This window comes from Doryrhamphus excisus, chromosome 11, assembly GCF_030265055.1.
Source record: "Doryrhamphus excisus isolate RoL2022-K1 chromosome 11, RoL_Dexc_1.0, whole genome shotgun sequence".
In the NCBI taxonomy this organism is placed as follows: Eukaryota; Metazoa; Chordata; class Actinopteri; order Syngnathiformes; family Syngnathidae; genus Doryrhamphus; species Doryrhamphus excisus.
In genome coordinates this window covers 16,129,176-16,146,706 of record NC_080476.1, presented here as the reverse complement: position 1 = coordinate 16,146,706, position 17,531 = coordinate 16,129,176, and the positions used below count along the sequence as shown (strand labels likewise).

General features: G+C 42.0%; 1 protein-coding gene and 1 long non-coding RNA gene across 2 annotated transcripts in view; one reads left to right on the top strand and one right to left on the bottom strand.

The window, feature by feature from the left end:
- LOC131138702 (uncharacterized) overlaps nucleotides 1-17,531 on the bottom strand; it is a 69,564-nt gene that overhangs the window by 26,434 nt on the left and 25,599 nt on the right. The window lies entirely within an intron of this gene.
- Nucleotides 6,512-13,729, top strand: spry4 (sprouty homolog 4 (Drosophila)). The gene is made up of 2 exons (XM_058087864.1): nucleotides 6,512-6,790; nucleotides 9,572-13,729. The coding sequence occupies exon 2, from the start codon at nucleotides 9,622-9,624 to the stop codon at nucleotides 10,711-10,713; it is 1,092 nt and encodes a 363-aa protein (XP_057943847.1). The 5' UTR covers nucleotides 6,512-6,790; nucleotides 9,572-9,621; the 3' UTR covers nucleotides 10,714-13,729.

Here is a 17,531-nt window from a genome sequence, read left to right as displayed (position 1 = left end):
GATCATAATACAGTAGTTCTCTTCCTGACACTGATTGGATAATAATTGGATCACATTGGTTACATCTAATTAGCCAAATTTCCGGTGGATTAGACACGAGTGTTGAAGATGCACAAGGAAAACAGATTTGTACATATATGAGCGGTTATGGACTATGTCCAAATCGTCAAAAAACATATTGCGGTATATATAACATATTGCACACGAGTCTACTCACAACCCATCAGAAATCGCAAGAGGTCATTACTCAATATAACAGTCTGAGTTACTGTGTGATCATCACACAGCAACTTAACACTCAAAAAAGAGCTGAAAAAAATATAAACTCGTATTGGTACTTGTCTTGTACCGCTTTTCCTCACGAGGGTCGCGGGGGTGCTGGAGCCTATCCCAGCTCTCTTCGGGCGAGAGGCGGGGTACACCCTTGACTGGTCGCCAGCCAATCACAGGGCACATATAGACAAACAACCATTCACACTCACATTCATACCTATGGACAATTTGGAGTCACCAATTAACCTAGCACGTTTTTGGAATGTGGGAGGAAACCGGAGTACCCGGAAAAAAAACCCACGCATGCACGGGGAAAACATGCAAACTCCACACAGAGATGGTGGAAAGGGTGGAATTGAACCCTGGTCTCCTAGCTGTGAGGTCTGCGTGCTAACCACGAGACCGCTGTGCTGCACATTGCAGTATTTGTCTTATTTTGCACATAGTGTTTTATTGTGAAATACATCCAGTCGTTACACATTAGTTTGAAGGAAAATCAGTTTGCAAATAATAAGCACTTTTACTCAGATCTGCACCAAAATATGAAGATCTCATCAATTTCTTCATAAGAAATACTAACTTTAAAACACAACCTAATTGTCTGTGTCTTAGGAGTTCATACCCATTACAATGCTTGTTTATACGCCATGACAGTCCAGAGCACTCAGTAGCATTAAAGCTGAGGGCATCACTGCAGTCAAGTCTAGAGGCGGATTTCCAGCACCGGGCCAGGTAGCTATTTAACTCCTCAAATATTGACTTCCTTCCTCATTGACCAGCCTGCTTGGGACGGAGGTGTGTTTGTATGCTTTGGAGTGTAAAAAAAAAAGGGGGGGGTGTGGGTGGTAAGCTGCATGTACCGCCTGAGTGTCTAGAGCCATCAAAATAAAGTGCTACATGGCTCAAAGCCTGCCCCCTAAGGTACTATAATTGGATTTTATTCACTTAAAAGTACTCTCACAAACCACAGTTAAATTGAAATGAATAATATGGTTATTTACTCAGGCATAAAGGAGGCAAAACTCCTTTAAAGTTGTCAACGTTGGAGTTGAACCAGAATTTTTCCAAGTCAATAAAACTCTGATTTTTTGCCTTCTGCTGCACATAAAATGGGTACCGGTAATGACACAGATGAGGTGTGACGATAACCATAGAACCAGAAATGGCACATACAAATACAATACAGGGCGGCACGGTGGTCTAGTAGTTAGCGTGCAGATCTCACAGCTAGGAGACCAGGGTTCAATTCCACCCTCGGCCATCTCTGTGTGGAGTTTGCATGTTCTCCCCCCGTGCATGCGTGGGTTTTCTCCGGGTACTCCGGTTTCCTCCCACATTCCAAAAACATGCTAGGTTAATTAGCGACTCCAAATTGTCCATAGGTATGAATGTGAGTGTGAATGGTTGTTTGTCTGTATGTGCCCTGTGATTGGCTGGCGACCAGTCCGGGGTGTACCTCGCCTCACGGCGGAAGACTCCAGCACCCCCACGACCCTCGTGAGGATAAGTGGTAGAAAATGAATGAATGAATGAATCATTTGAGTGTTAAGTTGCTGTGTGATGAATTTAGTGCTGTGTTAGTAATGTGTTCTTTGAAAGATGACACAGTGTGTCAGACCGTAGGCTCCAGCACCCCCCTGTGACCCTTGTGAGGAAAAGCGGTAGAAAATGAATGAATGAATGAAAGGTTTCACACCTTTCGAGTTCATCCGATAAAAATGGGAGCAGTGTTGCGACGTAAGACAATTAAATGTACTACAGTGTTTTATTTGGATGCGTCAATGAATCCCAACTGACAGATTCTTCCATTGCGTGTCCACACCAAAACAGGAAGTTCAAGAGTCAGGGGGTCAGCGACAGAGCAGCACCCCCCCTGCAGCTGACACGCCGTTTTCATGTGAGAGCTTTTCGGGCGGGTACATGCTTGTCAACATGGAGGTCACGGACCGGAAAATATAGTCCGCCTGACCCCCGGGGGGCGGGGCGGACACATGTTTCCAGGCTATGGGTTGTATTGTATTCATTTCTACCGCTTTTCCTCAAGAGGGTCATGGGGGTGCTGGAGCCTATCCCAAGTGCAGCTGCCAGCCAATCACAGGGCACATATAGACAAACAACCATTCACACTCACATTCATACCTATGGACAATTTGGAGTCGCTAATTAACCTAGCATGTTTTTGGAATGTGGGAGGAAACCGGAGTACCCGGAGAAAACCCACGCATGCACGGGGAGAACATGCAAACTCCACACAGAGATGGCCAAGCGTGGAATCGGACTCGAGGCTCCTAAATGTGAGGCCTGCACGCTAACCACTCAACCATCGTGCAGCCACATACACATATTTTGGCTAAATATATCTATATTTGTGTCAAAGTGAAAGATATTGTTGAAATGTAGCCATTTTCCTCCATTTTCCAATCGGTTGGTTTGGTTTATTTTATTGAAACGTACCTATGTTCTATTCCTGATTACTACAGAACGGAAAAAGGCAAGAATTGGACTCAGGATGCACTCTGTGTCCCTTCACTAAGCTTGAGAAAGGCTAATGGAGAGAACACTGTGATTATACCTCGCCTCAGACACAGGCCTGACCAAAAAGGTAGAATAAGATTGCTAAATGTTGCCTTACAACACAAATATTTACAGGAAGTAAGCTCTGCCAACTTGCAAGGTCAGTAAATAAAGTGATCTTTTGTGTGTGTGTGTGTGTGTTTTCAAACAGGCATGTGCTTTTTAATTGCTACTTTAGTGCGGAACATTTTGTACTTTAAACTTGGTATGACATTTTCAATGACTGTTTTGGACATGCATGGTCCTGGGATTTATTTGGGGAAAAAATAAAATAAAGAAAGGATGAGCAAGAAAAGCCATGCATAAACAAGAAGGAAGTTATGTGTAGACCAGGGGTCTCAAACTCAATTTACTTGGGGGGCCACTGGAGCTAAGGTCTGGGTGAGACTGGGCCGCATCAGGTTTTCCAAAAAAAAAAAAAAAAAAACGCATTTATTAAAAACAAAAATGTTTTAAAAAGGTCGCTTTGGTTCCAATTTTCTACAAGAAAAACTCCACTGTTCTCAAATATCATACTTTTTATTTTTCTACACAAAATAAGATGAAAAATAAATAAACAAATCAAGAATAAACAAATCAAGAATAAAGAAAATCAATCAATTAGTAATAAATAAATAAAATAATAATAATAAAACAGCAAATAATAAAAACTTAAGAAACCACATATAGTTGGTGGGTAGACAAATTTTTTTTTTTCAGATTAAAATGAACAAAGCATTATTAGAGCCCTGTAGACATGACAAAACATGACTATAGTCACATTTATACTCTTTTTATTTACAACATATTGCGCAACTGCAGGGTCTTGAGACACATGCTAACTCGCAAACTAGAGCGCTAGCGACCTAAACGGTAGCCTTCAAGTTTATTTCCTTTAAACTTAAATCGCCAAAAACTTACCACTTCCACACGGATAGGGAGGATAACTATTAACAGTTATTTAACCTTTAACATGAACATTAATCAAACGTAATAATATTTTCTGGGTACATGATACCATACAGCAGGGGTGGGCAAACTACGGCCCGGGGGCCACATGCGGCCCACCAAGCGTTTGAATCCGGCCCGCCAGTTGCTTTCTAAGTAACTTCAACTTTTAACATACAAACTGGCAACATGACTTGCAAGTCGGATGTCTGATTTAGTCAAAAATAAACAACAAAACTGTCAAATTAAATGACATAGTTTGATGTGGTGTGATGTTTAAAGTGCTCCTAAAAAAGGGACATGAGAACATACAACTGATATAGGATAACACTTTTACAGATAAAATTAGACAAATAATTCAAGGAAAATGATAAGCATAAAATAGTGTGTGTGTGTTAAATATATGTTCTGGCCCCCCAGACAATTTTGTTAACTCAATGCGGCCCTCGAGTCCAAATATTTGCCCACCCCTGCCATACAGCATCCATACCATACCATCCATATCAAACTTGTGCGGGCCGCACTAACATTAAACTTTCATATCAAGGCGGGGGCCTCAAACTAGTGTCCTGTGGGCCACATTTGAGACCCCTGGTGTAGACGCTAACTTGACAGTGTTGCCATCGTGAAGAACAAAAGACAGCTAAGAGGTGGTGTGAATTGCAGTCTAAAGTCCTTAGAAAAACTTAATGGGCCTGAGAGATGCGTATTGCCGATGACTTAACCTGCAATAGGAAGCTTTTGATGAATGTGCTCGTTTGCATTTAAGCACTAAAGACACCTAACAAGGGAAATGACCCACATGTTGTTTTGGGAGTCTGACAAAACACCTTTTGATGAGTGGAATTAGTGATGCCTTTTAGACGTTGTAATTTGATTGAGACTGTGTGTGTGTGTGTGTGTCGTCGTCTGCGTTGAAAATTTTTAGACACAGGAAGTTATGCTTCCCGTATTGGATCGTGGACAGAAAAAAAAAACGTCATAGAAAGCTTGTTCCAAGAGCAGATGGAGCTGTCCGTTATAACCTAAAAACTCACAGCAGTGGGGAGCAGATGTGGCCGGAAGGGGTGGTGGTGGTGGGGGTGAGGGGGGGGGGGGGGGGGAGACTGGCGTCTAGGGATGGGAGACCCCGAGGTCCCCCCCACCCCCCGCCCCTTGTGCGTGCATAGAACGCCTGGATGATCACATCAACATTGAAAGGAGAACTCCATGTCAGTCGCTCATGCAGCTGCACTGGTTATATGATGTCATCGCTTTGCTGCATCTGTCTCCTTTCTGTCATCTTTATTCTTTTAAAATTACCACTTTTTTTTTTTGCCACTCCGGTTTCCTCCCACATTCCAAAAAAAAACAATCTAGGTTAATTAGCGACTCCAAATTGTCCATAGGTATGAATGTGAGTGTGAATGGTTGTTTGTCTATATGTGCCCTGTGATTGGCTGGCTGGCGACCAGTCCAGGGTATACCCCGCCTCTCACCTGAAGACACATTCAGGTGACAAATTTCTCACATTTTTATGTTGATATAGGGCCGATTATCGGACATACCTAATATTCATATGTAAGAAAATGACGGGAAAACAAGTACTAAAATAGATCTATCTAGTACAGGGGTCTCAAACACGCGGCCCGCGGGCCAAATGTGGCCCGCAGGACACTAGTTTGAGGCCCCCCGCCTTGATATGAAAGTTTAATGTTAGTGCGGCCCGCGCAAGTTTGATATGGATGCTGTATGGTATCATGTACCCAGAAAAAATTATTACGTTTGATTAATGTTCATGTTAAAGGTTAAATAACTGTTAATAGTTATCCTCCCTATCCGTGTGGAAGTGGTAGGTTTTTGGCTATTTAATTATTATTATTATTCAATTTGGAGGTGTTCTTGTTACCATGGTGATGTATACACAGTGATAACCTTTGACTGGTTAAAAGCCTCTATATATCTGAAGGAGAGGGAAAGGCAGCACAGGAGAGGGAGGGGGTTGCAGCAAGGAGAAACTCACACACACACACACACACACACACACACACACAAGGATGTCAAAAGAGAAAAGGAAATTCACACTCATTTCCTCCGTGTGGTTTCGTACAAATCAACAACATCCTGTCCTTTTGTGAATCCTGCCTGCCCTCATGCTGGTTTGCCCCCCCACAACCACACACACACACACCCCTCCTCCCACCCTAACACACACACTAAAACCTCCTCCCACTCTTTGTATATGTGTCTTTTCACACTCAGCCTCGGTTATAAGAAGTAAGAACATGCAGTTCCAAGTGTGTGTTCTGCTTTTAACGTGAAAAACGCCACACGACAATACAGTATTGCATTGAGGATTTCACGAACAAAAGAAAAAACCCCACTTCCGGGAGTCCAGCCGCCATTATATGCACCGAGAGCGACATGCATGGATAAATAAATTAAGGGGATTTAAACGGCGTGGGACTCTTTATGTAAATCAGACCTGACATTGCCCTTGTGACCACAAAACACACACACACACACACACACACACACAACCCTCTCCCTCCGTCGCCATTTCTCCCCATTCATAAAAAAACGAAACCTTACCAATGCGCATGCGCATTTCCAGTAGGAATCCTCCCCATTCATAAAAATGTAACCTCCCGAGTCTCAGTCCCTCCCATTCACAAAAAAAACCCCAACCGAGACATCTGCGCAACTCTTCCTCACCCTCCCATTCATAAAAACTCAACGCCCTCCCCCTTTTTTCCCTTTTTTTTTTTTGGAGGCGATTGCAACATCACATCCAAAAGCTGCTCGTCCACAACCGCAGTCGCCTTTTTACGCACCACGGAGCTTGGAGGATAGACCTCTCTCTCTCTCTTTCTCTCTCTCGCTCTGCTACATTTATCCTCCTTTATTTCTGTATTCCCTTCTTTATTGGACTTAACACTTTTGTGGGAGCTACTCAGCACACGACTGGGACTAATACAGTAAATATAGATGACGTGTTGCGCAACAACGATGATGACGTTTTTACCCTGAATGCATCGTAAGTACGCTTTTCCTTTAAGAAAAATCTAACAAGATTGTTGGTTGCGATGCTTCGTTTTTTGCTAGTCTTTTGCAACAAATTTACCCCCCCCCACACACTTACGCCTCCAAGCGCAGTCGTGTTTGCACTTGGAGTCAATATTTAACCACCGTTGAAGCAAAAGTTGAGGGCGTAGGAAAGGGGAAGTTGTGAAGCTTCCAAGCGGAATTAAATACCCATAAATAACAAACAAGGCAGCGTATTACTCTTTTTTTTTAAATGCTTTGGCGCCTTTGATTTGATTTAATCGCTATTCTGTGCTGTTTTCCCCCCCTCACTGTTTGGGAAAGAACATTCATTACTGACGGTTAAATATACATTTGATGCTTTTTTTTAGGCGTCATTTTTTATGCAAACCTGGCAACCGGATCTGGCAACCTACCTGTCCCCCAACCCGATCAAGGTTATTACATTCTGTCGTCATTTGCATACATTACATGCCTTTTTTTAAAACAACTATTTGAATATGTATGTATACAATATATATATATATATATATATATATATATATATATATATATATATATATATATATATATATATATATATATAAGACAAGACAACGTCCGCCTCCGGTTTTTATGACTCAGTCCATTCATATATCGAAGGAAAGGAGGGGAGGGGGGGAGTTGCGTGCGCACACACATACACACACAAGCACATGAAGCTCACGCACGCACAGTTCCGGCTTATAATGATCCAGATTTGATCACAGTGCCAAAGCATTAGTGCAACAACAGGTTTTTTGTCCTTGCACAATCCCTGATAGGGAAAAAAAATGTGCACATATTTTTTTTATCCTATTAAAAATCACTAATAATTGCACGGAATGTGATTTAATCAATCATGAAAATATGTTTTAGTTTGAATGCTTTATGAAGAGAATAAGCATGCTTGGTTGCAAAAAAAAAAGGGATCATCATCATCATCATCATGACTGCTGCAGCGCTTTGAGTCATGCTTGCAACAAGCCAGTTGCAGCCAAGCAGCGTTCATTCACATGGAAAAGCTGCAACTGCAATTGATAAAAAAAATACAAAAATATATTCTATTTGAAGCATTCGGAGGGATTATTTTCACAAGTAATGCCCGGATAGTGATGACTAAGAGGTTGAAATGATTCTTTTTGTGTCTTTTCTTGTACTTTGTTTGTATCTTGGGAGTCTTTTGCATGCAAATCCAGCTCTGTGTTGCTTCCTGGTCTTTGGAAGCCAGGCTAAAGAAAGCCCAAAACATACATTGTTCTAATGTCAGAGTTAGAACACAAGGAGCGACCCATGAGAGAAATACTAAAATATTCCAGTTTGCATGAAGTAAACCAGAGATACTGCAACCGAGAGTTTGAAATACCCAAATGGAACAAAAAGTAAAGGGTTTCCAAATGTAGGTTTAGGACCCTAAATGGGTCGCACGCGACGACAAAAAATAAGTGTCTTGAATTTGCAATTGAATGAATCTTTAAATCAGGGGTCTCAAACAAGCGGCCCGCGGGCAAAATGTGGCCCGCAGGACACTACTTTGAGGCCCCCGCCTTGATATGAAAGTTTAATGTCCGCGCAAGTTTGATATGGATGCTGTATGGTATCATGTACCCAGAAAAAAATTATTATGTTTGATTAATGTTCATGTTAAAGGTTAAATAACTGTTACTAGTTATCCTCCCTATCCGTGTGGAAGTGGTATTTAAGTGGCTATTTAAGTTTAAAGGAAATAACTTGAAGTCTACCGTTTAGGTCGCTAGCTCTCTAGTTTGCGAGTTAGCATGTGTCTCAAGACCCTGCAGTTGCGCAATATGTTGTAAATAAAAAAAAGTATAAATGTGACTATAGTCGTGTTTTGTCATGTCTACAGGGCTCTAATAATGCTTTGTTCATTTTAATCAGAAAAAAAATAATTTGTCTACCCACCAACTATATGTGGTTTCTTAAGTTTTTATTATTTGCTGTTTTATTATTATTATTATATTTATTTATTACTGATTGATTGATTTTGTTTAGTCTTGATTTGTTTATTTATTTTTCATCTTATTTTTGGACAAAACAGTGGAATGTTTTATCAGAGCTTTTATTGTAGAAAATCGGAACCAAAGCACTGAAAAAGTTTGTATCTTTTTTTAATAAATGCGTTTTTTGGGTTTTTTTGGAAAACCTGATGCGGCCCAGCCTTGCCCAGACCCTAGCTCCAGTGGCCCCCAGGTAAATTGAGTTTGAGACCCCTGCTTTAAATCATCGATTTAGTGAGCTTCCCCTTAGGGAATAATAATAATAATAATAATAATAATAATAATAATACAACAGTGGCCTCCGCTACGCAACCCAAAAACTGACTTTTGGAGTATATTTTGTGGAGTTTTCAACTCGCACCTTGCCTTTGTTTGCTTCGCAGGTTCAAAAGTTCTGTTTTTATTTATTTTTCTCATTGCCATGCCTCCCTTGAAGTGTCAGCAATACGTGTTTTTTTGGCTCATTTTGAAGAAATCATATTCCAAATTTGGGTCTTGGGTTGAAAAAGTTGAGGGCAAACATGCCAATGTGCCACCTAGTGGCATAGGAATGAAATGACAATAACGAGAGTCGCGCAATTGCTTTTCAGTTCATAATCTTCTTGTAGTAATAGTCCAAATATTTGTGTTTTTGGAGCAAGTCGTTGACGATTCACCCAAAATGAGTCGTTCAGATTAGAGAATGAGAAAAATATTCCTATGAACAAGTTCTAAGTGTCCTTTATATTTCTTCACAGTTGTACTAAATGCTGCTTTAGAGTGACCAGTGCCAGGCACCAGCCTACAGATGGAGTCCAGGGTCCCCCACCACATCCCCGGAGTGTCCTCCTCCATCATATCCCAGCCCCTGCTGGACAGTCGAGTGCCCTACGGCCGCCTGCAGCACCCCCTCACCATCTACCCCATCGATCAGATCAAGTCCTCGCACGCGGAGAACGACTACATCGACAGCCCCGCCATCGTCTCCCAGCAGCCCCCGAGTCAGAAGACGTCGAGCAGAAGGAGCAACTGTCACGGTCACGAGGGGTTCGTGGGCGCCAACCACAATAACCATCACAATCACCAGCACCAGGGTAGGTGCGAGCCTCACCACGACACCACCACGCACCCTTGGATCTCCTTCAGCGGGAGGCCCAGCTCAATCAGCAGCAGTAGCAGCACGTCATCGGACCAGAGGCTGCTGGACCACGCGGCGCCCACACCAACCGTGGACCACCACCCAAACCTGCACCCTCACCAGGGCCTCGTGAACACAATCGCCACTCGAACTCCAGGCTGCTTGGCTCTCTCTGAACCTAAAGTCCTCACCACCTCCTCCTGTAACTCCTCGTCTAAATTGCTGGACGTCAAGTCTGGGAAACTTCCTTCAGGAGGCCAGCAGGGGTCGACCCCGATCCCGTCGTCCCCAGCTGAGAAGAAGCACCTCCTCCTCTGCGAACACTGCAGCAAGTGCCGATGCACCGAGTGCACCCTTCCGCGGACCCTGCCCTCCTGCTGGGTGTGCAACCAGGAGTGCCTGTGCTCCGCTCAGAGCCTGGTGGACGCAGCCACCTGCATGTGCCTGGTCAAGGGGATCTTCTACCACTGCACCGAGGACGAGGACGACGAGGGCTCGTGCGCGGATAAGCCCTGCTCCTGCTCGCAGGCCAACTGCTGTGCACGCTGGTCCTTCATGGCCGCCCTCTCGGTCGTCCTGCCTTGTCTGGTGTGCTACCTGCCGGCTACCGGTTTGGCGAAATTGGGACAGAAGTGCTACGACAATGTCAGCAGGCCCGGTTGCCGGTGCAAGAACTTGCAAGTTGGCGTCCCGGCGTGTAAAAACGGAGGCGTGGAAGCAAAAGCGGGGACACTTGAGAAGCAACCGCAACTGGGGTCATGATACCCAGAACTTCCTGTCAGGTGTTGCGAAAGAGAAACTGGACCGCACCACAGTACTTGTTCAATCTCTAGGGAACCCTTAACCAACCACAATAATCTGCCGGAAGATGTAAAACAAAAAAAAGGTACTTATAATATCTTCGTAACCTGACAACAGAAGGGTCGGCAAGTTCTCGATGTTCTCTGGTTCCACCCTGGTTCCGGAGTTGGGCTTGTTCTGAGACGACGACTGATACCGACACAAAAAAATCAGCTCGTTTTGTGACTAACCGTAAAACCGGTTTGTAGGGATAATATATCAAATATATAAGTTAAACTACAGATGCTAAATATCTATACACCACTCCCCCCCCCATAAGCACAGCCCCCGCCAACCTGATTATGAACACCTATAGTTGAAATATGCTAGCTTGGTAATGCTAATAATCCATCCAAACAAGTGAGACTAATTCGTTCTCAATCTGACGGTTGATTCTGGATCGATTCCGACGTAGTGCATGTCATGATGACCTGCATGCTACACTGTGCTAGAAGTAAGTCAATATGTTGTAGAGAAATGTGTTTTTTTTTTTAAACACCAACAAAAAAAAAAAAAATACAAAAAAAAAAAAATGAAACGCAAACCTTCTCAGGGACTGTCCTCTTTAGAATCTGCTGCGTTCATAAGTAAAGAAGTCGGAAATGTTCAAGGTATGAACTCAATTGGGTTGAAGGCAATCGTAAAAAAAATGAAAAAAAAAAACATGGCTGAACTCGTAATTGAATCCCAGTAAAGTTGGATGACTTTTTTTCGGAAAATTTCCTACTTCTCAAACTGCCGACGAACTCAATCTATTTCCTCTTTGCACAGAAATTCGGGGGCGAAGAGGCGACAGTAACAATAAAAACTCATACGAGGTTTAAGCTAGCCTTTTTTTTTTTACCTCGGATACGAGGCAGGGTTTAAGTGTTAAAGTGCGGAGTCTTGCCTTAGCCCCTTGCACAATTTTTTTTAGGTTGACGCTAGCCCCCCTTAAAGATCGTAATAAAGCACAGTATCAAGGTAGTATATGCGCTGCTTTTTTTTAGAGCGTCTTCGTCGTCATCATTAGAGCTGCGTTTTATTCCGAAAAAAAGTCTTATTTTCGTGGCTTGCATGAGGACTTTTTTTTTTCTTTTTCCGGCCATCTCTGTGTGGAGTTTGCATGTTCTCCCCGTGCATGCGTGGGTTTTCTCCGGGTACTTCCTCCCACATTCCAAAAACATGCTAGGTTAATTAGCGACTCCAAATTGTCCATAGGTATGAATGTGAGTGTGAATGGTTGTTTGTCTATATGTGCCCTGTGATTGGCTGGCGACCAGTCCAGGGTGTACCCCGCCTCTCGCCCCAAAGACAGCTGGGATAGGCTCCAGTATCCCCCCGCGACCCTTGTGAGGAAAAGCGGTAGAAAATGAATGAATTAATGAATTACTGTTTTGTGGTTGAATACGGATTTTCTTGCAGGCCATTCATACTGTGTCAAACATTTGCAGCATTTCTTGAAATGAATTCTTTATTTTTAGACTATTAGCCACTGGTTAATTGGCGACTCCAAATTGTCCATAGGTATGAATGTGAGTGTGAATGGTTGTTTGTCTATATGTGCCCTGTGATTGGCTGGCCACCAGTCCGGAGTGTACCAGGCTGACCACAACATTCCGCAAGATTGAAATCCCTGTTGTAGTCTCACACTAGCTCCAACAAGGAAAAGGGTCTAAGTTTGGGGGTCTAACTTTTTTTTTTTTTTTTTGCCAAAGGAAGCAAACTTACAATAGTACGTAGTCACAATCCGAAGAGGTTGATTGTGGTTTTTCTCCCCCAAAAATAACCGAAAAAAGCATGCTGCCCTTTAATACCGAAGGCCTTTTGTGTTTGTAGTGTTGTAGTTTGGACGGGGGGACGGGTTCTGTCTTTGTTGCTCCATGTTCACCTTCAAGTTCCGCTAACATTTGTCTGATTACACACTGTCTTTATAGCATTAATTGAATGTAAATGGGAATAATGGAAACAGTGGTGCCAAAAAAAAAAAAAACAGAAGATCAGCCAAGCTTGTATGAGCAAAATATATATTTAGTAATAGATGCTATGCAGGTTCTTATTTGCTGTAAATACTTTCAAAACATTTGTGTTCTTTAGAGGAGAACATGTCCTTGAAAGGTTGCATGGTACACTATAATAACTACCGTTTAAAAGAGAATATATTAGATATCTATTTTTGAGTGTAACGAGGGGGAAGCACTTGATTTGAAATAAAAATAGTGTGCCCGGTAATAAAAAAAAATCTATTTAAAAAGTCTTACTAGCAGGCTAAGCTAAATTCCCTTCCACTGTGGATTCACTGAGTGCACAGAAGGGAACACAATCCACCCGTGTCCGGAATCGACCCATTTCCTGCCGCTGTGTTTCTTTTTTTTTTTTTTCCTCGCTCTTGACTGACAAACACAGCTGCCGTGCATACATTTTGTGTCACGGCTCAAGGTTGTGTCGCCCGCCTGTTTCGCCTCGTCCGATGCCGGTTTTTCAGTCTTTTTTTCTCCACTTTGCTTTTTTCCTTTTCCACGTGCTTAGTGTAGCATAATCCTCAACAGTTCCGTGATTGTTTTTTTTATTTTTCTCTTTCTCTGCAAATGCTGTGACCGTCTGCACACTCACCACCACCAGTATCGCTCACTTGACGTTCTATCCTCAAATCCCATTTTAGCTGAATGACGCTACTCCATGCCTTTGCAAATGTTTTGGGGAGCGAATGAATCTGTGCTTTTTTTTTTTCTTTGTTTTTAGATATAACGGAAAGGAAAAAAAGCTCTCATATAAAAGTTTCCCTTTATAGATATATTTATTTTGAAGTTCTATTTTATATAGTATTTATTTAGATTGCCAACTTTCTGTTTGTGAAGAAAGCCTATGTTGAAATGGAATGTACAACGACAATGGAAATATATATATTGTTAAATATAAGTCGCTGATGTGTTGTGTCTTTTGTGACTGGGTCCTTCGTATAACACGCAACATGAACACAGAACTTACATACTTACGTAGATTTATTTATTTTTTTAAATATCTACTATTTTTTTTATTAAAAATTAATTTTAATTTTATTTTTTTTAAATATCTACTATTTTTTTAAATTAAAAATTTATTTTAATTTTATTTTTTTTTTAATATTTAAATTTTTAAATATTAAATTTTTTTTTTTTTAAATATTTAAATACCTATACTAAGTAAAGAGCTTTGATTGATTGACAAGCTAGCTTTCTTAACTTGACAATAGCCTACCATGCAAATAAATATAAGATAATATAAGATAAGATATAGATAAGATATATAAGATAATATAAGATATGCCATTATTCGTCCCTCAGTGGGGAAATTAAATATAATTAAATATATATATAGGCTACACTGGAGAGGCTAATTAGCTAGCTAAAATGTATAAACTACATACTTATCATGGATAGATAGCTAGCTAAAATATGTATACTAAATAGATATGATAGATAGATGATATATAGTAACTAATAGTGTACTAAAACTAATAATGTATACAATATAATATATATGCAAAGTATGTTTAGCCCTATGTCGATCAGTCCTAGCCAGGAAGCTAAAAGCCCTAAGCTAAACTCGCAGATATGCGCTATGCTAACTACTATACATCAAAAAAACAGTAACATTGAAGTATTTAGTATATGTAGAGAAACAGGCCAACTGTAAACATGTAAATGTAAAAAATAAAAATATATGCTAAGTAGCTACCATTTCAAGGTAACTATATGGCTAAAAATAGATAGTAGCTACAGTAGATAGCATTAGGTAAGCTAATTGGCTAATTAGATCGCTCTTGCTACAATATATACATTATATATACAGTCATTTATTCACAAAGGGTGCTGGAGCCTATCCCAGCTGTCTTCGGGCGAGAGGCGGGGTACACCCTGGACTGGTTGGGCCAGCCAATCACAGGGCACATATAGACAAACAACCATTCACACTCACAAAGGACAACTACTGAATGTGCTCAGTGGTGACTATTGATCATCGCGATGCTAGCTTATTGAAAATATAGCTTGTTAAGCTACACAGTTGCTAAGTACCAAATAAATAGTGTTGCTAAAATGTAATTTAATTTAATTTAGAAAAAATAACTTTGACTACAGGGCAGCACAGCGGTCGAGTGGTTAGCGCGCAGACCTCACGGCTCGGAGACCAGGGTTCAATTCCACCCTCGGCCATCTCTGTGTGGAGTTTGCATGTTCTCTCCGTGCATGCGTGGGTTTTCTCCAGGTACTCCGGTTTCCTCCCACATTCCAAAAACATGCTAGGTTAATTAGCGACTCCAAATTGTCCATAGGTATGAATGTGAGTGTGAATGGTCGTTGGTAAAGTGACTATGGGGGTGTTATTTCAAATTTAGAGGGCTCTAATGCTTGAAATGTATTCGTAAGCCGGTTTTCTCAATTCCTTTAGTCAGGAACGGATATTTTCTTGAAACTTAGCTATGTTATTTTGCTGATTACTAAACCTTCTTTTTTCCTCCCACATTCCAAAAAAACATGCTAGGTTAATTAGCGACTCCTAATTGTCCATAGGTATGAATGTGAGTGTGAATGGTTGTTTGTCTATATGTGCCCTGTGATTGGCTAGCGACCAGTCCAGGGTGTACCCCGCTTCTCGCCCGAAGACAGCTGGGATAGGCTCCAGCACCCCCACGACCCTCGTGAGGATAAGTGGTAGAAAATGAATGAATGAATCATTTGAGTGTTAAGTTGCTGTGTGATGAATTTAGTGCTGTTAATGTGTGGAATTGCTGTTTGTGACACGTATTTTCTTGCAGGCCATTCATACTGTCTGTCAAACATTTGCAGCATTTCTTGAAATGAATTCTTTATTTTTAGACTATTAGCCACTGGTTAATTAGCGACTCCAAATTGTCCATAGGTATGAATGTGAGTGTGAATGGTTGTTTGTCTATATTTGCCCTGTGATTGGCTGGCGACCAGTCCAGGGTGTACCCCGCCTCTTGCCCGAAGACAGCTGGGATAGGCTCCAGCACCCAATGAATGAATGAATGAATGAACTTTGACTACAAGCTAGAAGCGCTACACGTAGATGTGCCTGGATCGTTCCGTGTGGAAAGGACCCCAAGTTCCTGAGTCCCATACTTCTTATGTGTGTGTGTGTGTGTGTGTGTGTGTGTATGAATGGATCTCACTTTATAAAACAGTGGCAGGCCCACTAAGGCCAAATAAAGCTCGCACTGAATGGGGAGCGTTACATAAGTCTCAGGAAATGGTTGTCAGGCTTCCCGCGGACCACGACGCTCGCTAAGTTGTTGTGTCGAGCACACAGGGTTGCTTTGTGACAATCTGGATGTGTCACATTCTTTTCACGCTAAAACTTCCTGCAATCACCTGCGAGGCTTGTTACCTGAGGCTGCACTCCCCCACCCCCCCCAAATCCCCACCAACACTTAGGTGTTTCCTGGGTGTTTACCTGAGCGCACCTGGACGGGATGGGAAGGGATGTGTGAGATGAGGCAAGGAAGCCTGAGAAGAAAAAGATAAAGTCCAACACCGAGAAAGAACGAGAGGCCCTGCAGGCAAAACCATGTCTGCTCTGACTGGAAGATCACACTGCCTCCTGTTTACCTGCACGCCTCTGTCAGCACACACACACACCTGAATTTTGACTTCCTTCACACCTACACTACCATCTACCCACACACCCCTGGCCTGTATACATATCAACACAGGAAGCTCAAGGCAGCAGAAGAAGACACTGTTTATTATCAGCAACATTCTATCCAACTAGTCATCAAATAACTAAATCTACTAATGTTTTGCTTGGAAATTCTACCAAAAACTATTTTTTTTAGCAGTCCACCATGTGGTTGGACTTCTTCTGAATGCATGCAGAGCTCTACATTAAAAACAAAAAATTACTTGCCCATGGGGAATCCTTAAGGTGAGAACTACTTGCCCGAACTTGCCCCATGTAAAATGAAAAGACCGCCATAATGATATCATCTAATTTTTGTGGCATCACATTCATTCATTCATTCATTTTCTACCGCTTTTTCCTCACGAGGGTCGCGGGGGGCGGGGGGTGCTGAAGCCTATCCAATCACAGGGCACATATAGACAAACAACCATTCACACTCACATTCATACCTATGGAAAATTTGGAGTCGCCAATTAACCAGTGGCTAATAGTTTAAAAATAAAGAATTCATTTCAAGAAATGCTGCAAATGTTTGACAGACAGTATGAATGGCCTGCAAGAAAATCCGTATTCAACCACAAAACAGTAATTCATTCATTCATTCATTCATTTTCTACCGCTTATTCTCACAAGGGTCACGAGGGGGGGGGGGGGTGGTGGTGCTGGAGCCTATCCCAGCTGTCTTCGGGCGAGAGGCGGGGTACACCCTGGACTGGTGGCCAGCCAATCACAGGGCACATATAGACAAACAACCATTCACACTCACATTCACACCTATGGACAATTTGGAGTCGCTAATAAACCTAGCATGTTTTTTTGGAATGTGGGAGGAAACCGGAGTACCCGGAGCAAACCCACGCATGCACAGGGAGAACATGCAAACTCCACACAGAGATGGCCGAGGGTGGGTGACATCACATGAGAATCTCAAATAAAGATGATCAAAATGATTATCAATTGTGGAGATGTATGTATATTAACATGGCATGCCGTACTACCTTACACATGGTAGTCGTACTAAGCAGTGATGTTTATAAGTTGTGCACCACAATGAAACATTTCAAGGCAGGGGCCTCAAA

Bases quoted from the DNA above. Each gene is read 5' to 3' on its own strand.
- spry4 (XM_058087864.1), top strand. From the start codon at position 9,622: ATGGAGTCCAGGGTCCCCCACCACATCCCCGGAGTGTCCTCCTCCATC.